The sequence below is a fragment of the Phoxinus phoxinus genome, assembly GCF_949152265.1.
Source record: "Phoxinus phoxinus genome assembly, chromosome: 16".
NCBI classification, from domain to species: Eukaryota; Metazoa; Chordata; class Actinopteri; order Cypriniformes; family Leuciscidae; genus Phoxinus; species Phoxinus phoxinus.
In genome coordinates, this window is record NC_136891.1 from 2,522,920 (window position 1) to 2,550,025 (window position 27,106).

At 37.5% G+C, this 27,106-nt stretch overlaps 2 protein-coding genes across 5 annotated transcripts in view; one reads left to right on the plus strand and one right to left on the minus strand.

Annotated features, from left to right (window-relative positions):
* Nucleotides 1-56: 56 nt before the first annotated feature.
* Nucleotides 57-27,073, minus strand: LOC307012638 (uncharacterized protein). Of its 2 annotated transcripts, XM_079639534.1 has the most exons (11): nt 26,935-27,073; nt 14,124-14,257; nt 13,536-13,702; nt 12,609-12,722; nt 12,123-12,321; nt 9,950-10,065; nt 9,604-9,762; nt 9,450-9,516; nt 7,611-7,734; nt 4,900-5,054; nt 57-2,129 (listed from the first exon to the last, which is right to left on the minus strand). In XM_079639534.1, the coding sequence occupies exons 2-11, from the start codon at nt 14,209-14,211 to the stop codon at nt 547-549; spliced, it is 2,772 nt and encodes a 923-aa protein (XP_079495660.1). In that variant the 5' UTR covers nt 14,212-14,257; nt 26,935-27,073; the 3' UTR covers nt 57-546. The 2 variants fall into 2 exon arrangements, with proteins under 2 accessions (XP_079495660.1, XP_079495659.1); XM_079639533.1 differs by lacking the exon at nt 26,935-27,073 and having other exon boundaries at nt 14,124-14,402.
* The window catches only part of mia3 (MIA SH3 domain ER export factor 3), a 29,660-nt gene continuing 19,295 nt past the window's right edge, over nt 16,742-27,106 (plus strand). For all 3 annotated transcript variants that reach the window (XM_079639528.1, XM_079639529.1, XM_079639530.1), the window contains exons 1-6: nt 16,742-16,989; nt 18,691-18,824; nt 19,618-19,704; nt 19,784-22,274; nt 23,646-23,954; nt 25,349-25,485. In XM_079639528.1, the coding sequence (XP_079495654.1) occupies nt 16,866-16,989; nt 18,691-18,824; nt 19,618-19,704; nt 19,784-22,274; nt 23,646-23,954; nt 25,349-25,485 (3,282 nt within the window). In that variant the 5' untranslated portion in view covers nt 16,742-16,865. The remainder of the gene's footprint in view (nt 16,990-18,690; nt 18,825-19,617; nt 19,705-19,783; nt 22,275-23,645; nt 23,955-25,348; nt 25,486-27,106) is intronic.

A 27,106-nucleotide genomic window follows, 5' to 3' on the forward strand; every position in this document is an offset into this window, starting at 1 on the left:
ATCCAGAGAAACTGACCCGGAGGAAAAATCCCCAATCCTGACAGAAATTTAACTTAATGAAACTTTTTTTTGTTTAAAATGTATATATGCTATACAGAAGAAGTGCAGGCTTGAGCATTTTCAATACAGCGACTGCAGCCATTAGTTTACATCAGGTAAAACTGACACTGTTATATTGACAAAACATTTTGACTATCTTGTGACTAATGAAACAAAGACTTGTCATTCTGATGGGACTGATCTGTTCATTGACATAAACACTGACATTTGAAAGATGAACTAAAGATTTTGAGTTACTGGCTTTTGCCGGTTTAATCCAGTGTGTGCAAATGTTTGTCTGTACAAAGTCTTTTGAGAAATGCACTGGTTTGCAAATATTAAGGATGACTCGAGAAATGTACCAATGTGAATGAGAAAAACTGTTATTCAAAGTGAAGCTCAACATGAGCAGATACACAGTATTTAAAGCAGTCGTCTTGTGTCGTACATGGACAACTGGAACGCTGTCTGGTACAAATCTAGAAAAATCCCAATTTTACATGTTTTTTATACAATGCATTTAGACTTCTTAGTCTTCTTTTTCAAGAAAAATTCTCCATCTTCCTCTTCCGTCTCCATTAACTTTTCCTTCATCTTCTTTTTCTTCTTCATCTTTTTCATATTTTTTTCTACAGCTTCCTCTTCTGTCTCCATCAACTTTTCCTTCTCCATCTTCTTTTCCTTCTCCATCTTCTTTTTCTTCTTCTCTTTCATATTTTTTCCTACATTTTCTTCTTCCGTCTCCAACTTTTCCTTTTCCATCTTTTTCTTCTTCTCTTTCATATTTTTTTCTACAGCTTCCTCTTCTGTCTCCATCAACTTTTCCTTCTCCATCTTCTTTTTCTTCTTCTCTTTCATATTTTTTTCTACATTTTCTTCTTCCGTCTCCAACTTTTCCTTCTCCATCTTCTTTTTCTTCTTCTCTTTCATATTTTTTTCTACATCTTCCTCTTCCGTCTCCATCAACTTTTCATTCTCCATCTTCTTTTTCTTCTTCTCTTTCATATTTTTTCCTACATCTTCCTCTTCCGTCTCCATCAACTTTTCAATCTCCATCATCTTTTTCTTCTTCTCCATCTTTTTCTTCTTCGCTTTCATATTTTTTTCTACATCTTCCTCTTCCGTCTCCATCAACTTTTCATTCTCCATCTTCTTTTTCTTCTTCTCTTTCATATTTTTTCCTACATTTTCTTCTTCCGTCTCCAACTTTTCCTTTTCCATCTTTTTCTTCTTCTCTGTCATATTTTTTTCTACATCTTCCTCTTCCGTCTCCATCAACTTTTCATTCTCCATCTTCTTTTTCTTCTCTTTCATATTTTTATCTCCATCTTCCTCTTCCGTCTCCATCAACTTTTCATTCTCCATCTTCTTTTTCTTCTTCTCTTTCATATTTTTTCCTACATTTTCTTCTTCCGTCTCCAACTTTTCCTTTTCCATCTTTTTCTTCTTCTCTGTCATATTTTTTTCTACATCTTCCTCTTCCGTCTCCATCAACTTTTCATTCTCCATCTTCTTTTTCTTCTCTTTCATATTTTTATCTCCATCTTCCTCTTCCGTCTCCATCAACTTTTCATTCTTCATCTTCTTTTTCTTCTTCTCTTTCATATTTTTTTCTCCATCTTCCTCTTCCGTCTCCATCAACTTTTCCTTCTCCATCTTCTTTTTCTTCTTCTTCTCCATCTTTTTCTTCTCCATCATCTTTTTCTTCTTCTCCAACCTTTTCAACTCATTCTCCATCTTTTTCTTCTTCTCTTTCATATTTTTTTCTACATCTTCCTCTTCCGTCTCCATCAACTTTTCCTTCATCTTCTTTTTCTTCTTCATCATCTTCTTCGCTTTCATATTTTTTTCTACATCTTCCTCTTCCGTCTCCATCAACTTTTCCTTCATCTTCTTTTTCTTCTTCTTCTCCATCTTTTTCTTCTCCATCATCTTTTTCTTCTTCTCCAACCTTTTCAACTCATTCTCCATCTTTTTCTTCTCCTGAATCCTTTTCTTCGCCGATGTCTTCTTCTTCCTGAATGCGCATCCCTCTGTTTTATTTTCAAATATACTCTTCAAGTATGCAGTGTATCTTCTGTATTCTAAAACTGTGAAAAGAAAAGAAAATGTTCAGGAACTTATTAAATATGTCAGGAATGGTCTGAACACACACTCAATGGCGCCACCCCTGGCCGAATCCTGGCCACCCCACTGGCCACCCCACTGGCCACCCCAATGGCCAGTAAAAAATTTAGTAGCATCAGTTATGCATTTCATCCCTAATGCACAGCCAGGCAGGCAAGCTGATCTAGACTTTCGATCGCACACAGTAGCCCGCCCCTCCGTACATGCTGCTGTTGCGCGCTCAGACAGCAACAGCTCAGCGCGTGCCCGTCGGTCAACAATTTTAAAAGAAGTTAAGAAAGAAGACGAAGACTACCGGTAAGTAAATAAGTAAAAAATATTCTTTAGTAAAAGAAGACGGGGAATTATGTGTCGTGACTTGCTTTTTAAGTGCCAAATGGTTACAGTATACTGTTACAACAGCTTTTTGATGCGTCTTTGACATGTTTTGACAAGAGTTACCTAGCTAACGTCGTTAGCTGGTGCATGTATATGTGTAACAGAGTTAAAATAATGCTGTTAAATTCATGCATTAATTGGGAAAACTCGACATTGGCTGTTGCATCACTCGCATTTGTGTGCGTGATATTGCGGGCGGAGCTACGTCACCACCAGCAGAGTCTCACATCTCTCGCTGCTGGTCAGTCGCATCAATAAGAGCTGCGTCATAAAAACAGAGTTTAGATTGTTTTCAACAAGTGCAAGGTTGGACTTTATAAACTACACACTAGTTTACTTCATGTGTCTGTTAGTTCCTAGTTTTGTCAGTCGAGTCATAAGCTATGTGTTATTTGCAATGATGAAATGGAGTGTGTGTATTATTATTAACCTGCTTGTGAACTCTGTTTATTTCATTTAAGAAATTCATGCAACGTGATGCAATGTCCGTTAAATATAACACAATAAACCAAAGTATATCAGTAGGAGTTTCCTTAAGTCTTTCTGATAGTTTTCTTCAGGCCGGTTTACCCATACGGAAATGTAATATATGTACATAGCCTATATGAAATATACATATATGAAATATATCCACATATATAAAATATATATACCCATATATAAAACCTATTAGAAAATGGAACAATTGACATATAAAACCAGCCCATATATTTGATGTACCGGTATGTATTTAGTGTTTTTTTACATACATGTCACATATATAATTATCAGTTTTCAAATAGAATTTGTGTAGTATTTGTTTTGTTTTTATGAGCTGGTCAAGAAGAGGTAAAATAATAATAAATAATACATTTTATTTATAAAAGATTCGAAAATGAGATAGAAATTGAAATGAAATGTGGATAATGAGATAGAAATTGAAATGAAATGTGGATATGTAGACTTGATCTGTAGACTTGAAATAAATAGTAAATAGTTTGGCATATATAAATTAAACATATCGGTGACATATATGGTCAAAACATACAGTATTATATAAATAATAATAATATACATCATTAATATATGTCAATATACTCATTTAATATGGAAAATTTATATATGTTAAAAACCTATATCAACATATATGTAGAGATATGTATATGTGATAGCAATATATTGTCTTATATTTAACATATATGACGGCGTCACTAGCGATATAGGGATATGTCATATATTACATTTCCGTATGGGTTACTACAACAGTAGAATACAATTCTGAAATTATGGTTTATAGTTTTGGTGTGCCACCCCAAGATTTTAAGTGGCCCCATCTGGCCACCCCTATGAAAAATTTCTGGAGGCGCCACTGCACACACTACAGACTCCACACATAAACTGAGACCCAAAGGTTTCTGTTCTGGTTCTATTGAAGACACTGAATTAGGGCTGTAACGATTCCTCGATTAAAGTTGAGTACTCGATTTAAAAAAATCCTCGATTGCAATTCACCCGTGTCGAGTAATCGGCAAAATACCGGAAGTGGCGCTGCATATACAGACGTGAATCCGTGAACCGCATTATTACACCGTTTTCTAAGGCTATGTGATCTACTTAAAACCAAAAAATATCACAAATAAATGCGCTGATTTTTATTAATTTTTTTTCACAGAGAAGCACGACGCTTTAATTATTTACATGCGTGCAGATTGTTAAAAGCACCTCAGCTCCGTTCACAGTAAACGCTGCTCCACACATACTCAGTCTCTGCTTGTGCTGTTTGTTTAGGTTTCCAATAGCGTGCATTTGGGAACGCAAAACCTCGGACGCGTGTTTCACAGTTGCACTGTCAACATTTATATGCGTGTCAGCGTCTCGGGTTTCTCAAACTCCATCTCTGCGTGCTGCGAGTTAGTTTGTGTGTCTTATAACGTTCATCTGCACGCAGTGTGCGCCGTTTCACAACACAGGAGAATACATTCATATCTTTCTGAAATATATGCAAATTGTTGTTCATCGCGATTTCAAGATAAAAGTTTAGCCCTTGCACTGAGTTTGCATGTTTTGACGTGCACATACTATTGTTCAAGAAATTACAGCAGCGGTTGCATCTCTATCGTACAGAAGAGACCAAAGATTAAAGCTGCAGTCCGCAGATTTTCCTCTCTGTCGCCATATCTGTTCGAAATTATTCGCAGAATTATCAACTTTACATGTTTTGAGGAGAATGTGCGGCTGTCAGTCACCGCGCCGGTGTGGATACTGTCATTCAGAATAATAGATTAATACTCGATTACTAAAATAGTCGATAGCTACAGCCCTACACCAAATGGAAACTTGTTCATTTCATCTGTAAAAAGATAATCATGTACTTACAGCGTTCACCTAGAGCCTTTAAAAAGTCACTCTTGATCTGCAGAAGACTGACGTTCTCCACCACGTCTATCCTGGCTAAATTGATTCTGAAGTGGTAGGAGAACCACAGCGATCGTCTGGCGGCCCATTCCGTCAATACAAAGTCCTTGCGCTTTCTAAATAAATATAAATCAACATCAGAAGAAACATTAGAGAGGATGATGATTTTTCACATGTTCATCTTTCAATAGTGTGTAATGTCGCTGTTTGAGCCTGAAAAGCTCCAGTTCTTCTCTACATCAGTGTCAGTGCAGTGTTTCCCCTAGAAATTTCTCCAGCAGCGGTGCTGTTACGTGCCGGAGGTTGTTACCAAGCCGCACGCGTGGGGGTCCGGGGGCATGCACCTCCAGAAGATTTTTTTTTTTTTTAATTACCTCTTAAACCATGACTTCTGACAAGTTTTGTGGATAGAAATGGACATTTTGAGACATACAAATATGACATACCATCAACAGATTCAAGGCCTGATTGTTTGTTTTAAACCCAAATAAGTTTCTTCTGTTGAAAATAAAAGTTATTTGGAAGAATCTGGGTAACCAAACAGTTGATGTACCCCAGTGACTTCCATAGTATATATTTTTTCTACTATAGAAGTCAATGGGGACCAGCAACTATTTGGTTAGCCACATTCTTCAGAATATCTTCTTTTGTGTTCAGCACAAGAAAGAAATGAATACAGGTTTGGAACAACATTAGAGAGTGAGTAAATAAGAAAGAAATGAATACAGGTTTGGAACAACATTAGAGTGAGTAAATAATGACATAATTTTTATTTTTGGGTGAACTATCACTTTAAGGACAAGCAGCATCATGTTTACTATTACTGGTATATGCTACTGTCTCTTTAAGACCTGAACACGACGCGTCTAATATACACGCATTTAACGAGCAGATTTTCTCTACATTTTCTGTTTTCTTTCACTTTAGACATAACCAACTTTGTTTATGTAAACCTTGTATGTATTTGACAGTATATTAGCGCAAAAAGACTCGAAAGATAACTTATCCCAGTAACTAGGTGCTGATTGACAGGCTTTTAGTGCATGTGCGCATCGGGTGTTTGCGCTCAGAAAAGCGTGTGAATGACATGTTTAACCGGCAAAGGTTACCGGCTTTTGTGAACTGCAGTGTCCAGTTCCTCTGCGTTAACATTTGATGTGAATATACGTTGCAACGGTCGCGTGTTGATACGGAGGCGTCTACTTTTACTGTTGTGCTTTTACAGTGTGTAAGTGAATGTCATACAGGGTTCCCACACATTGGTTAACCTCAAATTCAAGGACCTTTCAAGGACTTTCCAGGTCCAATAGCCTAAAATTCAAGGACCTAGCCCTCTGGTCATCTTCATTTAGGGGTCACACTTGGCTCTGTCGCGGTCAAAAGTGACCAAAGCCTTGACATGCAACTTCTTTTTTCCCCCCAGAAAAAACAATGTAATATATTTTTGTTCAATAATACAATAAAACAATTTTATGAGCTTTTTTTTTTTCATTTGAACATATATATATATATATATATATATATATATATATATATATATATATAAATTTTTTATTTTATTTTCACATTTCACATTAAAAGTGGAAGCCTTTAAAAAAATGTTTGAAGTGAGAAAAGTGCCATTTGGAGGCGTTAAAAAAATAAAAACTTGTAATGTCCTGTAACCAACTGTATAGCTCCCTATATAAAGGGTAGGATGGCTTGAGGAGAAGTAAATCATGGGCTAACTTTCATTTTCAAGTGAACTGCTCTTTTAACGAAGCGCGTAAATGCGCGTAACTAACGTAAATCAAGCAAGCTAGTACGTATAGGCCACAAAGTGTTGCCAAAGTAACACATTAGCGGACCGGAGGGAATAATATGGATTTTTTTTCAGAAAACTTCTTGCACAAAATAAATTCAAGCACTTTCAAGGACTTGTATCTATTATGACCGTTTTCAAAAACTTTCCAGGGCCTTGAAATCTTTTTTTCCAATTCACAAACTTTTAAGGATTTCAAGGACCCGTGGGAACCCTGGTCATATTACTGATCATGTGAAGATTTTGCAGTGGCGCTGAAATTCCAGCGGCGGCGCTGCGCCGCTACTGAATACATTGTAGGGGAAACACTGCAGTGTTTCTGAAACGCCTCCATTGTAGTCTTGAGTTTCTTCCGGGAACGGAATCACAATATTCCTATAACTTTTTTGTTATAAAAAAAACAAGCCCAGCCCAGGTGAGAAAAAGTAATGCAAAAATTATGTAACGTATTACTTTTCTTTAAAAGTAACTAAGTAACGCAATTTGTTATTTTGAAAAGTAATGCATTACAATATTGCATTACTCCTTTAAAAAGTAACTTTCCCCAACACTGCTTATTACCAAAGCTCTCTCTATATTGCTGTAGATCATTAAACCGTTAAGCTGCCTCAGAAGAACACGCTGCATGTAGATATTTTAGGCTTGTTTTATATTTATATTTTTCATTCCTGTTTTGTTCTGAATACCACTGAATGTAAAGGAACAAAAATACATGTTTGTAAGTGTTTCAGTATTACACACTTCTGAATGCAAGTATATATATATATTTTTAAACTTATACACCAATGTGACTTCTGTGTTTTTTCTTTCAACAATGCAATTTTGACCCGAAACTACTTACTTTTTTAGAAGTACATTAACAGCAACTTACTTCCGTTTGAGTAACTTGATAATGTTCAGAAGACAGGACCAAGCCCTCGTGTCACTTTTCCAACTGGAAAACTCCACAAGGTCCATTGAAACGTTGAAAGCTTCTTCTAGATCGCTCATGAGTCCTGAAAAGAAGAAGAAGCAGAAACTGATTAAAATCAAAGCTGTTTCCTTTATACATTACAGTTATTGGTGGGTGATGAAACTAGCAATGCAACAACAGACTTAAGCCCGGGACACACCAAACCGAAGCCAAAGAACTAGCGCTGATGAAAGCCGACTGTTGTCGCCTCGCGTCGGGGGAAAAGCTGCACTTGAACACACGAGAGACTACAGGCGACTGTCAGCTACCGTGTGTTCTGCGCCTGCGTGTAAATGAGACTACTGTCTATTTCTGCAGATATATTCATCTATATTCGTCATTCAGAAAGGGAAACCGACGCTGCAGATTAGGGCTGTCACTTTTTGTTCGAAAATCGATTGCACAATCGATCGGACCAACCAACACAAGTTTCGAAAATGAAAATAGGGAATCGATTTTAACGGCTGGGTTCAGCGTTGCTCTTCAGATACAACGCGATTTGCGCGATTGAACTTTGACCGCAGCGTGCGCACCGCTTGGTCGACCCAGCAACAAAATGTCTCGCGCTATCAGTAGCCTATTGAATGGCTCAGCCATTGAACCGCACAGTCCAATGGCATAGATCTGACCAATTGTTGGTGTGTTTTGGAGGTAAAAACAAAAGAGCTGCTTTCACAAAACAGAATGTCTCGCAAGCCATTGAAATGAATGGGTCTCATAGCGCCGCGAATGCCGTGCCCTGTCTGAACGGCGCTTTCTCTCAGAGCGCGTCCAGCTCGTCACGATACGCCCGCAGCGAACGCGCATCACACGGCAACTGCAGGTTCTGATAAACACACATGACAGCAAATTATAGCTTACTTCTGCATAAGGTGTCGCCAGTATTTAGAACATTTCAAGCATAGGCTACAGATAGCTAACAGACTCGGGCTACAGGCTACGTAGGTGACATTTGTTTGACATTTCTAATGGTGAAAACAGCCATGTTAAAGCCTGCAGTAATGTTTATCATTGATGTTATGGCAGTCCACTCTGCTTTTCGAGAATGTTACACTCCTGTTTGTAATTGTACACGAAATTTCATGCCAATAAATCATCAGAAATATTGTGCGTCTCAAGCGCCCTCTTTACGTTCGTCCTAATGCCTGTTAGTTGTCCGTGGATTGGCCTATATTTGGCGTTGAAAATGGAAACGTCTTTAGACATGGAAAATCGATTTTACAATCGATTCAATGAACACTTATGTCTTAAATCGAAAAGGCTTTTTCACAAAAGTGACAGCCCTACTGCAGATACACACACCATAAACAAAGCAGTGCAGGCTTACCGTTCTGGATATCAGTCCTGTTAAACACTTTCTTTATTCCACTCCGCTCATGCTAATATTGAAATATTCGCCAAGGAACACTCAGGTAAGATGACGTAACATTAGAACAGACTTCTATCTGTACCGTTTTGACCTCTTTGCTCGCTGTTTTTCTATTATTCTCGTGCACTGACTCGTTCACTAAGTTGAACAGCCAATCAGAGTTCCCTCTTTCACAGACGGCCCGACGCCCCCAAAAAAACCAGACGGCGTCAGATTAGAGCCAACACCGGGAAAACTACGTCGGCCGACGCTCAAAGAACGGTCCGACGTTGGCTTGGTGTGTCCCCGGACTTTACAGTGAAGGAGGATCCCGAGCCACCCAGAACATCCTTATAACCACACAGCAACATGTTAAAAACCATTAAAAAATGTCTAGTTTTCATACGTACTGCTGCTCACCAGGAGAGAGCAGAGATCCAGCATCAGTTCATGACTCGGGACTAAAGAGCGCAGAATCTGAGCAACAGAAACCAGAATAAAATTAATCATTTTAATCAGAAACTTTATTTCTAGTATATTCTGATTGGCAGAACCATTTCATACCCTTAATGAACCGATGAGTCTGTCATCTGGGAAGTTGTGTCTCTTGAGGAACTGGTACAGGTACACATGAGCATTGGGATTTTTTGGGAAATCCTTGTTGTAAGCGTAATTCTCCAGAATCTGCAGAGCGCCGTCCTCATCGTTGTAAAACTCCAGCATCTGCAGCGGATGACACATATAGACAACATTAGACTTGTGCATTATATTCTGAATAATATAATAGCTGTGTGTAACTAATAGACTGAAGTGTAAGCCGTCAAATGTTGTGTGTTCCACAGAGTTTTGGTCTAAACAAACCCTTTAAACAGAAAATCGTCAAATCGCACACGGTAAGATAGTGTCTCACATTAATGTAACTCAACACAAAAGGGTCCCAGACTCCAGGCTGACTGATGACGTCCTTCAGGGTCACAGAAGCATATCTGAAGTAGCTGTGCATCTCGTGGTTTCTGCTCGCCTCATCTGACACCAGAAACATGGACAAGAATGCATTAAACTGATCAAAAGTGACACTGAAGACATTTGTTGTAATGCTGTTCTTGTGAGCTTTCTATTCATCAAAAAATTCTTAAAAAATAAAAAGGCTTCCATAAAAATATGAAGCAGCACAACCGCTTAATAATATAAAATAATCTTGAACCTGGAAGTAAAGCGAAATAACTGAGAAAAATTAGAAATAGTCCTCGCCTGCCATGTCTGTAATTTATATTAATTAGATCTCAAACGGTTTAATTAAAAGAAGTTTAACTCCACTCCTGCGTGACATCATTAACCAACGTGGTTGAACGACCAATTTGCGACGATACGATTTCGGGAAACAGTCGTGACTAGCTAGCTAGTTGATTTCTTCAATCATGCATCGTAACTATGGTAGTTAGGCAGCGAGTTACGGCGTTGTACGGGAAACTGTGTTCCATCGTTTAAAGGGCATGTTTCTGAAGAGCGTGTATCTGAAGTTTTAGCACAAAATCCTCCCACAGATAATTTTTTACAGCATGTTTAAATTGTCATTTTTTGGGGGCTGAGAAAAACACACCGTTTTAGTGTGTCTCCTTTAATAGTTAATGAGATGCGGTTCCACGCACAGGGGGCGGAGCCTAACCAGCTCGCCTCAGAGCAAGGACAATAATCTCACAGAAAGATGATAATATCAAAACAGAAACTCACAGTAACGGTGTTCGAGTCGACGGAGCTAGAGAATATATGCTGAATAGAGATAGAACAGGTAATTTAATTACGTTTATAACTTATATATGCCATCTGCTCCACTATTAATACAAGCCTGCTGTAGTAGACCCCGTCTGAATGATGACCAAAATATACTGATGAGTTCAATTAAGTTTATTGTACATCACACAAAATATGAAGCGTTAGTTTTACTGCAGAAAATCACTGTAGGAATAAACACAGTATAAGAAGTTCGTAGACCCGCCCTGAGTGAGCTGGACACAGGCCCCGCCCACGACTGTTGATTGACACTGCAGTTTGAGCATAAACCCGCCCTGAGTGAGCTGGACACAGGCCCCGCCCACGACTGTTGATTGACACTGCAGTTTGAGCATAAACCCGCCCTGAGTGAGCTGGACACAGGCCATAAACTTATCCATAAACTCTCTCTCTCTCCCTTTCATTAATGGAACATAACGTTACACAGCGAAGTACACAAAACACTCGTTACAACTAACAGTAAACAAATATATACACACCTTTTCAGTGTGTGCTTTATAAACTGGTAAACTGTATATCTGTAAAACGAGTCGATGAGCTCGAGCTGTCATAAAGTGCTCGCTCTCACATCATTTCTGCCGTGATCAGTAACGTTAGTCCTGTCGCTCCGGAGACTGTAAACTGGATCACGTGAGCAGTTGTACTGATTAATCCTTGAGTAAATGAAGACTGCTATGTTTATTCTAACATCCAAAAAACAAAACGCCTCAAACGCTTTCGGAGACATGCTCTACAGCTGCTCCAGCGTCGAAACCATCAGCTCACTCAGGGCGGGTCTATGCTCAAACTGCAGTGTCAATCAACAGTCGTGGGCGGGGCCTGTGTCCAGCTCACTCAGGGCGGGTCTACGCTCAAACTGCAGTGTCAATCAACAGTCGTGGGCGGGGCCGGTGTCCAGCTCACTCAGGGCGGGTCTACGCTCAAACTGCAGTGTCAATCAACAGTCGTGGGCGGGGCCTGTGTCCAGCTCACTCAGGGCGGGTCTATGCTCAAACTGCAGTGTCAATCAACAGTCGTGGGCGGGGCCTGTGCAATTCTACGTCACATTGCATTGATTCTGAGAATAGCTCGTTCTGAGACAGTGCTTATGATTTATGGGGATTTAAAAAAAAACACTGGTTGGATTTTTATCATTACAGCGTGGTTGTGTACACACACCGCCAACACACATTTATGTTCAAACACCATGTAAAAGTGAATTTTGCATAATAGGTGCCCTTTAATATAGATGCTAGGAAGACCCATTTTTTATTGTCAGTTAATTGTTCAACATAACTCAAATATCTTCCTACCGGTTCCAGCTGTAGAGGACTTCTTCGCAGACCAGTTCAAGTAATCTAGGAAACCACAGTAGGCACGGATGAGTTTTTTGGTGTCACCCTGAGCAATCGAGAAGCTGCCATATCTCCAGCTCTCTCCGATGGACAGCTGCCGCTTGGCTTCTTCCGTCTCCCCGTTTAATAAGAGATGAAAGCAATGCTCCAAACAGATCTACAACATTCACATGACATACTGATTAAAATGCATGCCTTGAATGCAGTGTAAATGTTGTAAAGGGGAGGTTTGGGCTTTATTTATATATCGCTTTTTACAATACAGAGTGTTTCAAAGCAGCTTTACAGAGATAACAGGAAAATAATGCAACAAAGTTTGTTCCCAGAAGAGAATAGCATCGCAGTCCGGCTTAAGTAAGCTCAGTGAAGTTTCTAAAGAAGTTTAATTTAGTTCATATATACATTAAAAAACATGATGCCATCGTGATGCAATGCAATTCATACCATCGAGAAGTTTTTGACTCCATTGTTTTTCAACTGTTCATTTACAGCGTTGAAATCTTCAGCGGTGGCGTTAGGGAGATGACGCAGAATTTCTGTGCCTATTCTCCATGTGATCTAATAGACAGAAGTATGCAGTCAGCAGAGAAACACTTCATTCGTACAGTAGCAAACACACACACACACACACACGACAGTAACAAAAACAAAATAGGAGAATACAACAGGAAAATACAAAGTCAGGCCGAACATGATTTCATGGTTTTATGATAATAAAAATGCACGGCCTAAAAAAGCAAGTACGCATCCAAAATACTTACAAAACAAATGTTAATCCTTATACAACGCATTTAATAAATAATATTGAACAAGACCTGGTAACAACCCACTTGTATTGACTTTCCAAGCGCATAATATGGGGTCAATCAATGTCAAATCGTCCAAATTTCTACAACTTTCCAGGCTCAAATTTTCTTTCTTTATTTGTTAATATTTTTTTCTGAAGGAAGACTTCATAGGAAGAATATTTTTTTTAATATTACATTTCATGAATGTATATTTACTGAGTAATTCACTATTGGGGTAAAATGTAAAAATGACTTTAGAAAGATGGCAGCATCATTACTTTATTTCTACACAGAGATTGGCAGGTCTATTTAAATCTGTTTACTTTTATAATCTTTGTTGCATTATATGCGGACGGTGATTTAATGAATTGATTAAATATGTTGCTAGAAGCAACTTTAAGTGACAGGCTGTAGATGCAATGAACAGTGTAACAATAGAGATAACGTTAATGCATATGTTATGTTTCTTCGATGCTAGAAAAGTGAATCAAACATTTTAAAACTGATTTCATAATTCGTAAAAAAAAAAAAGTCTCTAAGCAGCTTATAAGTGGACTTGACCGAGTTTAAAGGGCTGTTGTACCTCAGAAGACATTGGATGCACTTTAATGCTATTCCTGGCCTCCAGTGTCTGAATGTAAGAGTTGTAATAAACCGCAGCCTCCTGCCAGTTATGAAGCAGCATCGCGTCTCTGATCCGCTTCAGACACTTTCTGTTCGACTTGGCGAAGAAGATCTCTGTGGGAACTCCTAAACATGAAAACAAAACTTTAAGTTAGGATAAATGTTTGCATCTAATTTTCTGTCTATCACACCCTGTTTAGTTACACACTCATTGGGCATGTGTTAGTTATTATACATAAGGAGCAACAATTTGGTATAATTATGAATGGAGTTGTTTGTCTCTCTATGGACTCTTTCAGCGAAGCTCTCCTTTCTTTTCTATATTGACTTGCTATTCTATATTTGTTGGTTTCAGTAAGACATTAGACTTATAAACTATGGCACGAGCACAATAAAGCTGACTTTGAGTGAACTGCACTTCTGTGTTTGTGTCATTCTCGGTCCCCTGGTGTTGCACTCTAATCTGCAGTGATCATTGCCTTCGTTTTGATATCCAATTTCTTTACAACATAAACAACGAGTTAATATGAAATCATCGGAACATTACCTTTCTCGTCCGTCCACTCTTGGAGGTTAACGGGCGATTTAAGCAGTTCCCGATATCTCGGAAAATCATCCGCCTCTATATCATCCATGGCTGCTTTATGGAGACTTGCTTTCCTCTCGAGAGAATTGTGGAGACTGTGTGTGAATTAAATCAATTATACATTTTCAACCTAACACGTGGACGTGTGAAAAAAACAGTTCCTCGTCAAAACAAGCGTCGTCTTCTTCTTCTTCTATTTTTATCTGGCGGTTGACAACTTGTTGTTGTATTACCGCCACCTCTGGACTGGAGTATACCCACAACTTATATTTTCCCTATACTTTTAAATAATTTTTAAAAGCCCTGTATTCTTTAAAAAAAGAAAACAAAATTTGACATCTTATCAGAACTTCTATATAAAATATTTTATAATTAAATATAATTTCATTGACTTCTACTTGCTCGCGTCATCTTCTTCTTCTTCTTTTGGTTTTATGGCAGGTTGCGATCCTAACGTTAGCTATTTTGTCTGCTTCCTCATTACCTTGAATTCCCACGTGTGCTGGAACCCACATAAATCGAATTATTATTCCCACCTGTCATAAACTGTATAACCTGATCATGATTTCTATTAAAATGTCAGTTCCAATGATTGTAAACTCCCAAGAACTGCCACTGATACTCTTCGAACCATCTGTATATATTTGAAGAAATGAGTAGTGTGAGTTTTTAACATAGTACTCATTAACATATTTGTTTATACTAACAACTTTATCCATTTCCCTTCTGTTCTCAAGTAATTTTCATAGGTAATTTTATGTCAATTTCAGGTTGAGCTAGTATGACAGCGCCACCTGCCGCACGGGCGGACAATAACACAGAGAACGCGCAGGCTGGTTAATCGATTAATAGATAAATTGCGCTCTCGAGAAGTGAAAGATTTTCTAAATTATGTGAAAACAGTTTTGCCTTTCATGTTTGCAGATTTTTTTTCTTCTTTTTACGTATTCTCCCGCATCCCATATGGTATACGAAATAGCTACCTTATGAAAACGGTTGAATGGACGTCAATATAATCAGTACTTAACCGTCTTGTGGAGTATTAAAGACAATACGGGAATTAAAATATATAATTAACATAAAAAAAAAGAACAATTATGTGACTAACTATAGCATAACATTATATTTGTTTCTTACCACTGAAGTAACGTCAGCGGGACGACGTGCTTCTCTTCAGTAAGTTAACGTTAAACAAAAACTTCTCGGTTATCTGCATGTTCTCTTCAATTAGACGTGTTGTCAAGTCGCTCTGAAATTACACTATTTACTATCGTATATCAATTATAAGCAATTCTATAAAGAGGTCGAGAAACTAATGTAAGTCAGTCAGTCAGCAAAACGAAATGACGGTTATTTTTTTAATTACACGAGTGCGCGGATTTCTCTGGAAGAAGACCGAACTATGCGCGTGCTGGAGGTGCGCGTGCAGAACAAGTTAATCCACGTATTTATGATCTGAATCATTTTAATACTAGCTACACTTAACCCTGGCTTAATATATTTAACTTTAGATAAAATGGAATTTATCTGAAAATTATAATGCGTTTTGACTGATCTGATCCAGGTTTTAATAACTGTTTTAGTAAGTTTACTAAAAATCTATCTAGGCCTATTTATCTATCTCTGGATCTGAAGGAGGATGAAAAGTCTCTATCTATCTATCTATCTATCTATCTATCTATCTATCTATCTATCTATCTATCTATCTATCTATCTATCTATCTATCTATCTATCTGTCTGTCTGTCTGTCTGTCTATCTATCTATCTGTCTGTCTGTCTGTCTGTCTGTCTATCTATCTATCTATCTATCTATCTATAATCTATCTATAATCTATCTATCTATCTATCTATCTATCTATCTATCTATCTATCTATCTATCTGTCTGTCTGTCTGTCTGTCTGTCTGTCTATCTATCTATCTATCTATCTATAATCTATCTATAATCTATCTATCTATCTGTCTGTCTGTCTGTCTGTCTGTCTGTCTGTCTGTCTGTCTATCTATCTGTCTGTCTGTCTATCTATCTATCTATCTGTCTGTCTGTCTGTCTGTCTATCTATCTATCTATCTATCTGTCTATCTATCTGTCTGTCTGTCTGTCTGTCTGTCTGTCTGTCTATCTATCTATAATCTATCTATCTATCTATCTATCTATCTATCTATCTATCTATCTATCTATCTGTCTATCTGTCTGTCTGTCTGTCTATCTATCTATCTATCTATCTATCTATCTATCTATCTATCTATCTATCTATCTATCTATCTATCTATCTATCTATATCCGTCCATCCCATCCGTCCATCAATCCATTTATCTATGTATTTTCGAGCTGTTTTAGAAGCTGTCCTCAAATAAATCTCTTAGTTTTAATGTCCCAACCCCCACATTATTTATTATGAAATACATACGATAAATAATACCAAATAAAATAGTAGTAATAATAATAATACAAAATAATTAATGGCAAAGCTTTTATTAAGCACCAGAACCTCCCCAGTAAAGACCCTCTGCATGAAGACACGTGACCAGAGAGCCCAGGGTCTGTTGTTTTGGTGCTGCTATCTCTTTAAGCGCCGTGTGTGTGTGTGTGTGTGTGTGAAACATGACTCCAGTCTTTTCTCCTCCTCGCTGAAGAAGAAGCAGAAGCAGCTCAAGCTCGCCTCGGGTGTGCTGACGTGTCGGCAGATCAACAGCTGCCAGCATGGCTACACGAAACACACATTTTTATTATGTTTTTACGCTTGTTCTGTGCGCTTGTTTTCACACGAGCAACGCGGACCGGCGCTTCTCCGACCTGAAGCGATGCGCCGATGAAGAATGTAGCAGTGAGTATCTCTATCACACTAACTTACTAGTATCAGGATGCTGACCATACAACTTCAGTGCTGCTGACGTCATAAAGGCCGCATCCTGTAACTTTGTGACATTCTGGAACCGCAAAAAAACATCTGGGTTTTATGGTGCATAGAGGGTCTATATAACGAGTGGCGTCCTTGAAGATCCAGTGTGTTGATACCGAGCTCAGTTTTAGCTAGTCGAGCTAACAACATTTAAAAAAAACCGTGCATGGGATAAATGCTCGATGAGAGCTGGAGTCTGTGTTTTATGCTCTTAATATGATGTGGTCACGTGATGCAACACTTATTCATGCTAAAAATAAGGCCTGGTTTCATATCTCACGCTGTTCTAATGTAAAACACACCGTTGGGGGAAGGTCGTTATTTACAAACAACAGGATTCCGTTGTAATGAATTGGGTTGAACTGTGTTTGACCTGTTTTTTCCTCAATGACTGTCGATCGTTAGAAAGTGGAGTCGTTGATAAGAATAATACACACACACACACACACACACACAATTATTTCCATGCTGGACCAGAAATCTGATCACAATCTGATCTGAAATTTGCTCATTTGAAACAAACACATTCTGTCATTTTTGTAGACTTACAGATTTTATTTACATTTCATTTAGTAAAAATACTAAACAAGAAATGTGCACCGTCCATTAGTGGTCGACCGGAGATTTATGGGATGATGATAATAATAAAACATAATGCTAATGTTGTTGAGATGTTGAAATATAATACATGTTTCAAGTAGGGCTGTAAACGATTAATCGCGATTAATCAAATCCAAAATAAAAGTTTGTGTTTACATAATATATATCATGTATATTTATAATATTTATGTGTATTGTGTATACACATGCATGTATATATTTGCATTTATATACTGCATATATACATTTTTATATGATTTATATTATATACAAATATAACTATTTTATATAGGCCTATAAATAACAAATTTTTCTTAAATATATACATGAATGTGTGTGTATTCACTCATATATTATGTAAACAAACTTTTATTTTGGATTTGATTAATTGCGATTAATCGTTTACAGCCCTACTTACAAGCATATATTTGAAAATTTAGATTATTTTTTCTTGATCAAATTTTACCATCCATGATTCAGCCAAACAGTCCAACGATAAATTCTCGCTTGAAATGCAAGAGAGGTTCACCCATATTCAATAATAATATCCCATTACTGGTGACCTATTAAATGCACTGTTGATCCTGGTGTGGTCACACCATTAATAAACAAATAAAAAGATCTCCATGTAGATAATGCATGCAGTGATGTTTCATTTACTACTGCAAAATATTTCCTAGTGCAGCTTTATCGGGTGAATGGGTCGTGTTTCACTTCAAAATTATTAGTAAGAGATTAAAATGATATTTTTGCGTGAGGAGAATTAAGGCTATTTTAGGACACTGTTAAATCCCTGAAAAATGCTTCATGTAAAATTATTCATCAGTGTTATGTATGCCATTGCATTCAATTTTAAGTCATACAGACAGAAGTTAAAATGCACATTGTAAGATTGAATTTCACACTGTTTTGTTCTTGCCTTAAAGTAAATGCTAGATTTAAAAAGCTTAACATATACGTATTTGAAACAAGTGTTTTCATCCATGTTTTGTGTGTGTGTGTGTGTGTGTGTGTGTGTGTGTGTAGTGCTTCTCGTCAGAGGGAAGGCCGCTAAGGATTTCATCGGGCCAGACTGTCGGTTTCTCTCTTTCAAGAAAGGAGAGACAATATATGTATATTATAAACTCTCAGGGCAGAGGTCGGACATGTGGGCTGGCAGTGTAAGTAACCTTAATAATTATTGATTGATTTTTTTTTTTTATGCATATGATGCATAACACTCTACATTTACTGATTTATTGGGGCATGCATGAATCTTCAATGGCAGAGAAATGTGTTTAGCAAATACTAACATCAACAAAACAAAGCAAATGTACGGTTTATTGTAATCGTAAATGTTTTGATTCTTCTTTTAAAATGTTCCAAACCACAATGCATTACCATATATGCTCCATGAAAATTTAAATAAGATATAATATATATAATGATACACATCTTATTAAAATAGACTTTTCCCAAGTGTTTATCTGTGCTTTGTGTTGTTTAATTCTATTCCCTCTTTAATGTTTTTAATGCATTTCTGTGGAATGATAGAGGAAATATGGTAACACTTTGCAATAAGGTCTCAATAGTTACATTATGCATTAACTAACATGAATTAACCATGTGTTTTGCAGCATTTATACATTTTCAACGTTATAAAAATACTATTGTTCATTGTTAGTTCACTGTGCATTGACTAATGTTAAATTAACAGATACAATTATGAAATTATCATTAACTAAGTAATAATTAACATTATTGTAAAGGGTTGCTGGAAATATTTTTTTAAATAGATGCATGGACAAATGAAATGTATATGAAAATATTATCTGACAGGTTTTGTGCATATTTTCTAATTCTTGTAGATTGGTCTCTTGTGCATTTTATTTTCTTATTGGCTTGATTTGTTTTTGCTGTTTTTATGATTGTAAATCATACTGAAATCTATTTCTTCTTCCTCTTTCTGCATAGATTGGAAACCACTTTGGTTATTTCCCAAAGGACTATCTTAATATAAATCATATATATACTGAAAAAGAATTGGAGGTTCCTACTGAGGTATGTTCATGTGGTTAATATTGCCTGGTCCATTTTTGACGTGACGTTTGGTTAACGTGAAGCTTTCTTTCTCTTTCAGGAAACCGATTTTGTTTGCTTTGAGACTGGCCTTGATACATTTGAAATCTATGATATAGATGTGCTGTTGGGAAGCACATTGTTGATAGAAAACGAGAATTTAACGGAGGAATCAACAGAACAACAGAATGAAGATTCATCTCAACTGTCTTCTGTAACAGAGACCGAATCAGTGGAGCCTTTCGAATCAGAGTCAGTCGATTCAGAATCAACATCACTTCTTGAATCAGAGTCAGTTGATTCAGAATCAACATCAATTCTTGAACCAGAGTCAGTTGATTCAGAATCAACATCACTTCTTGAATCAGAGTCAGTGGATTCAGAATCCACATCAATTCTTGAATCAGATTCAGTCGATTCAGAAGCAACCTTGCCTAATGAATCAGAGCCAGTTGATTCAGAATCAACATCACTTCTTGAATCAGAGTCAGTGGATTCAGAATCAACATCAATTCTTGAATCAGAGTCAGTTGATTCAGAATCAACATCACTTCTTGAATCAGAGTCAGTGGATTCAGAATCCACATCAATTCTTGAATCAGATTCAGTTGATTCAGAATCAACATCACTTCTTGAATCAGAGTCAGTCGATTCAGAATCAACATTGCCTAATGAATCAGAGCCAGTAGGTTTAAAATCAACACCGCCTCTAGAATCAAAATCAGTCAGTTCAGAATCAATGTCGCTTGTTGAATCTGAGTCAGTTGATTCAAAATCAACATTGCCTATTGAATCAGAGCCATTAGGTTTAAAATCAACATTGCCTATTGAATCAGAGTCAGTCAGTTCAGAATCAACATTGCCTATTGAATCAGAGTCAGTCAGTTCAGAATCAACATTACCTATTGAATCAGAATCAGTCAATTCCAAATCTGTAAAAGCCCCTGAAACCGAGACATTACATTTAAAATCTACTGAGGAGGAGACTGATATCTTTCAGCCAAAGACGGAAAATGTCTCATCAAAACCAACACTGGAAACTAAAGATGCAGTAAATAAAGGGCTCGAAGATATTTCAATAAGTCAAGATGCCGATGTTATTTTAGAAGACGTCGAAACAGAACCATCAGATACTGATTACTCTGAGCTTTTGCACAACCAAAGTGACTCTGATTTTGAGCCTCAGGAGCCCTCACAACTTCTACTTGAAACACAAACAGCAGGTTTAGATGCAGTACGTGAAGAACCTGCCCAAACAGAGCTACACGATAAAGATAACCACTACACAACTCTTGAGGATGAGCATGAAGTGCCCGAATCCCTTCAAGAACTCACCAAAGATTCGCTTTCAGTTGCAGATGTCGGAGTTGAACAAGCTGGTCTTGAGATCATGCATGCACAAAGTGATTTTGATGTCGAAATTTCTCATCTGCCGCCAGACGCTAAAACCGCTTCAGATGCACGTGAAGTCGTCCCATCTGAGCCGCCGTTAAATGTGGACAAGATGCATGTAAGTGAAAACACAGAGGAACACCATCCAAAGAAGTTCGACACAAACGAAAAGGAAAAGCTTCTTCAGAAGGCCAGCATGAACAAGAATGAAAATGCACACAAAAACCCTGCAGACGACGAGCCTCAGAACGCACTTACAAACAAGATCGAAAAAGCGAACGAATCCATTCACGAAGTAAATGCAACCAAAAGTAGGGAGTTAGATTCAGAAAGCCAAGAAACTGCAACTCTACTTGACGAAACGGACGAGCAGATTGACAAGTTGAAGAACGAACTTGTGAATCTACTGAAAAACACACTGGAATCGGAAGAACAAAGTCTTGAAGACGAAGAGGACGGGAAGGAAGAGGACGGGAAGGAAGAGGACGGGAAGGAAGAGGACGGGAAGGAAGAGGACGAGAAGGACGAGGACAAGAAGGAAGAGGATGAGAAGGAAGACACCGAAGAGCTTCTGGAGGATGAGAACGCTCTTCTTTCGCTCACAGAAAACATGAATGAACCTAAAGCTTCAAATCCTCAACCTGAAAGCGATGATTTGGTTGTTTCCCAACTGAGCGAAAACACCACAGAGCAAGAAGAAAGCGAAGAGGTTGGTCTCCCTCCCGAAGAGCCCGAATACAGCGATAGCGTACTGAGACTCACAATTTTACGAGATCACTTGAAGGACGAGGAAACGGCGCGCATGCAGACGTATTTCGGACTGAAGAACCTGTTTAAAATCGAAGCCATGTTCTCTGACCTGGATCTAGAGATGAAGTCTGCGAGAGAGCTGAAGACGGATACCGAGGAGATCGAGCGCACACTAGACCAGATCATGGAGTCCTCGGAGAACACCCTTCTCGATGCGACTGAAGACATGTTTAACGAAAGGGAGCGGAAAGCTCAGGAACGTGGACGGCAGAAGGAGCCAGAAATGTATGATGTTGAGGCTGCCATCCTAGACGCTTTTCAGGAGATCATTTTCTCTTTGCGACAGAAGTATTCAGCGGCCAGTGACAGCGTCCCACTGCTCGAGGAAGAGCAACCTGCATCTGAAACCGGTGAGGAACGGTAACTGAATATCATGCAAAAGTTCATTTATTTCAGTAGTTCAACTTAAAAGATGAAACAAATATATTATATAGACTCATTACATGCAAAGTGAGATATTTCAAGCCTTTATTTGTTATAATTGTGATGATTATGGCTTAAAGCTTATGAAAACCCCAAATTCAAAATTAGAATATTGTGAAAAGGTTTTCATAAGCTGTAACCCATAATCATCAAAATTATAACAAATAAAGGCTTGAAATATCTCACTTTGCATGTAATGAGTCTATATAATATATTAGTTTCACCTTTTAAGGTTGAATTACTGAAATAAATGAACTTTTCCACCATATTCTAATTTTTCGAGTTTCATCTATACATGTTTATGTGTTTGTTTGAATATCTAACCCTAGATTTAGCAGTACTAACAGCAATGCTTGCCTTTGCGATCCACTAATTATATGCATTTGCTTGTTTCAGTGAGTCATTTCAGGGTTTTGTTTAGATCAGATGCTGTTAAAATTGTTTTAACCTTATAAAGCCTACTGTATCATATTTGATGCATGCATTTCTAAGGCCTCTAAATGATCAAAACTTCACTGATAAACCTGTCGCACACAATCTCATTCGTCTGATTGATAGTTTAGACTTTTTTTACTAAGTAAAAGTCTTTGTGTAATTGCTCAATCATCCACCTTCAGCTTGTGCTTTTTGCAGTAAAATCAGATTTTTATGAAGTAAACGTAACAATAACTTATATTGTTAGTAATATTTCAAGATGAACACATACTGTACTGAAGAAACTTAGGTTTACTTGATTATCCAGACATCATTTATTCAGTCAATCAGTGAGTATCAAATATGATCATCAGGATTTTGGTGAAGGTTTATTTGTTCATCTGTCAATCATCATGTCCTGCATTGCTTTATATGTTTTTTAAGACTACAGAGCTTAAAATAAAACTAAGCATTTAAATATCATCTTACTAAGACATATTATTGGCAGATACAGAGTGACGACTGATATTTATATCATTTTAATAAGTATTATATACTATTATAAAGAATTCACTGATTTACATTATAAGCATCAGAATTTCATCTAAAGTTTTGGCCATATAAATACCAGAATCTGCACCGAATTGCATATTTGAATAAACTTGGGCAGTTTTTTGCTGTAATTGAGCTGCTATATGAGCCATAAATGCCTGATGTATCAAAAATGATACTTAACAAAAAACACACCTGCAAATATAGATTAGATTTAGTCTTCAATAAACGGTTCCATTAAAAACAAAACAAAAAAATCGGACTATTATTTCATATGTCAGGCTTTACATTGTAATGATATAATAAAGATCTGTATGCACTTTTTTCCCCAGATGAGAAAATTGACTCTGAAGAGGTGAAGGGTTTGGACAGTAACATCGAAATGATCGCACCTCCTGAAAGTCCTGAAATGCACGAAGAGCACAACGAATCTGAAGTGATTTCGAATTCTGAATTAAATACGAATGAAGATTTATCCCACAGTAAAGACGCGGGTCTTGAAGAGGACGGAGGCCATTTCAACAGAAATAAAGATGCACAAGTTGGGTTTGAGGACGCTGAGGAGATTCAAAAGGGGCCTCATGCTATTTTGGAGAAACCAGTGGACATCGGCTTTCACTTTGAAATGGATCCATCTTCAGGTTTGTGATTTAAAACATTTTTTTTTTTCAATTAATTATGTCTTGGGTTTGACATTAATGTTTTTGCTCACCAGCCACTGTGGCTATTGGTTTTCCAAGGTTACTAGCCAAAATTTTTACATCGATACCATGGGGAAAAACTGCCATATAGATATTTGTAATATGATTTCAATATTAGGTTGCTGTCACTTTAAGACCTGATGCACTGATCCATTACACTGTTACACGTGTTTTCTTTCTCAATTGTTTACGTTCACTTAAAACACAACTGACTTACATGAATACTCACCAAGAGCGGCATTTTGACATTATTTTGTGTTTATTTGACTGTATAAGCGCAATATGCAGTGAAAAAGAACTCTATTTAGTACTGAAAGGAGGTTTTATCTGCGTGCACTTTGGGTTTGAGCACAAAATTTGCGGGAATGAGTAAAATTATACGCAATTGACCCTTCGCAGGGAGCTTGATTGACAGGTGATCTGACCAATCATACTTCGCCATCCGCCATTTTGTCCGACAAAGCAGTCAGGAGAGTTAGTAGATTAACGTTGGAGGATTTGAACTTGAGAAGCGGAGTGTGCTGACGTCTTTCCGCGGTTAAAACAACATTCCTTCTGATGTTCATTCATGTTTATTTGATGCTATAAATTAACTAGAAGGAAGAGATGATCGGTTCACGAGCGGCTTTAACTGAGGCTCTACAGCGATCTGTCAGACACATTAAAGAGCCACAAAACAGTATTTATTGTTTAAATTTATTTTTTAAAAATGACCAAATTTGAAAGGTGAGACTTTGTTTAATATGTTTAATATCAAAAGTAACCGAAAAGTAACCTGGTCTGTGTCTGTCAGCGTGTTGTCTCCGCGATGTGTTTTTCACTGCGTGAGATCATGGTGTGGCGTGAGAGCGGTGTAGCTTGTCGGACATAGCAACAGTAACTAAGGGGGGCGGGTCTTTGTGAACGGTCAATTCCATGCCGAATTTCAAGCCCTGTAACACCAATAATATTCATCCAGAGCAAATTAAATGAGTGAGTGAGTGAGGAGAGGCGGGTTTGTGTGTCACTCGCTGTCGGAGAGAAGAGAGAGAAAGCGCAGTTTTTATCATGTATCTATTCTGCAAAAAAATTGTATAGGAAGCGTTTCAGATATTTCAGTATTGATATGCATCGAAAAATAAATAAAAAATTTGACAACTTAGTTTATATTTCAGATGCTTTTTTTTATTAAAAGACTACAATTGAAAAATAGGTATATCAAATTTAACCCAGTCGAACTGGCTAGTTGGAGTGACCACGTTACACGCCACTGCTGAAATCCAACGCGGGTGTTAATATCATTTGGCGAATGTTAATATCAAGCCCTGGTTATAACTGTTATTTTCTGTCTCCAGGTTCACTGGAGTCTCCAGGTGTCTCTGATTTCCATGACACTGAATCAAGCATTGATTCCTCCAGTTCCTCGACTTCAGGTGAACTTTGGGGTTTGCTGCTTCTCATCAAAGAATATCTTGGGGTGTACGGAGAAATTGTGAGTAGGACAATATTTTAATACATTAGAGCTTTATACTTTACACAAGTACAAGTAGGCCTACATCACTGCAAAAGACTTATTGAAAATGTGTTGCATTATCAGACATTAGTGTAAATTTCTACAGTCAATGCAGTTTAAAAAGCGAGTGGTTTGAACTGACAAAAGGAACTTTCTTTATTCCACATTGCCAAAATCCCTTTTAGAGACATTTTAACTGACTTTAAAGAAAATGTAATATCTTTAGTGTATAGTAATGTGTTAATTATAAGACTTGTTAACACACTGACACACTGAACACATGGTGCACGAGTTGTTGGTGTGACATTAATAACAGGATTGTTTTCTGTTGGAGTTTCCTTGGTTCTGAGCAATTTGAGAAACATGTCTGTAATGGTTTTTGGAGTCATTTGTTTGTTCGTGTTGTTGTTTGGCCTGAACTTCTGTTCTCATAACTCAGTCTACAGTTTATGGCAAATCACATGAGACCTCAAGAATGTGTGGGGTTCTTCTTTTTTTAAGAAAGAAGGAAATGAAACCTATTTTTAGTGCCATTAAAATCAACAGTTCTTATTACCCCAATGAATACAAAAACTACAAAAAATGTGCAAAATATAATTTTGCTTCAGGATGTTATTAGACCTAATATTTGTATGAATCTCACTAAAATAATTCTGACACTGACTTTTATTTGTTGTTGAAATATATTCATAAAGTAATGTCTGTTCTAAGTACATATATTTATTAGATCTGCCATGTAATTAATATCATGATTTTTGTAATAATGAGGGAGCCACTTCTGCTGATGTTGTCAAGAGTACAACTAGGTATAGGTGAAAGAAATTCAATAGGGCTCCATGCTAAACTTGTTAATAAAACTCCATACAAGACCAATATGTGTAAAACCATAACTAGCTTAAATTCCAAATCGTGACAATTAAACATTTTAATATTGTATAGCACATATTGAAGCTATAACACCGAAGCATTAAGTTGTTATTATTTCAAAACCGCTAGCATCAGTGCTAAAGACGGTCCCTCAAACACTGTGACCAATCAGAGGCCGCCGTCAGCGTCACGTGACCGCTCGCGTACAGAGTGGAAACACTGCTCTACTACGTGAGAGACTCTCAGCTCAGCGTTTTGAAATGTTGACGTGTTGAAAGAGATCAACACTGATCTCCCTCCAGCCACGATTTCAAAACATACTAGTTGTATCTACTTATGATCCGCCTGTGTACATTATTATTCAATTTAAACGTCTATTAGCTTTCAAAGACAAGCGTGTCAGAGTGGATTTACACCAGAAAACACCGGCTTCCCGATATGAACCAACGGTCCGCCATTTATACTGTGTTCATCGGCTTCAACCTCCGTCTCTGAGCGCTCGGTTACCCTGGTAAATTAGTTAAAACGCTTTAAGAGCATGGATTCACAGCCAGGTCTTACCTCTACACCAGCTGAGATAGAAAACACAGCCTTTTTTGTCTTCATGCTGTCCAGACTTCAGGAAGTAAGTGTTTCCACTCTCTAGACTCGATCACTGTCTTCAAGAGTGAGATGTGTGAGTTTAAACGACTTCAACTGCTTGAAATTGATCAGTCAGTCAGTATAGATCAGT

Excerpts from the sequence above, each read along its gene's own strand:
- LOC307012638 (XM_079639534.1), bottom strand. The coding sequence starts at position 14,211 with ATGGATGATATAGAGGCGGATGATTTTCCGAGATATCGGGAACTGCTT. Across the intron at positions 12,322-12,608 it reads GAGTCAAAAACTTCTCGATG|ATCTGTTTGGAGCATTGCTT; the intron begins GTATGAATTGCA and ends TGAATGTTGTAG. Across the intron at positions 7,735-9,449 it reads CTCTCTCCTGGTGAGCAGCA|GACTCATGAGCGATCTAGAA; the intron begins GTACGTATGAAA and ends TCTTCTTTTCAG.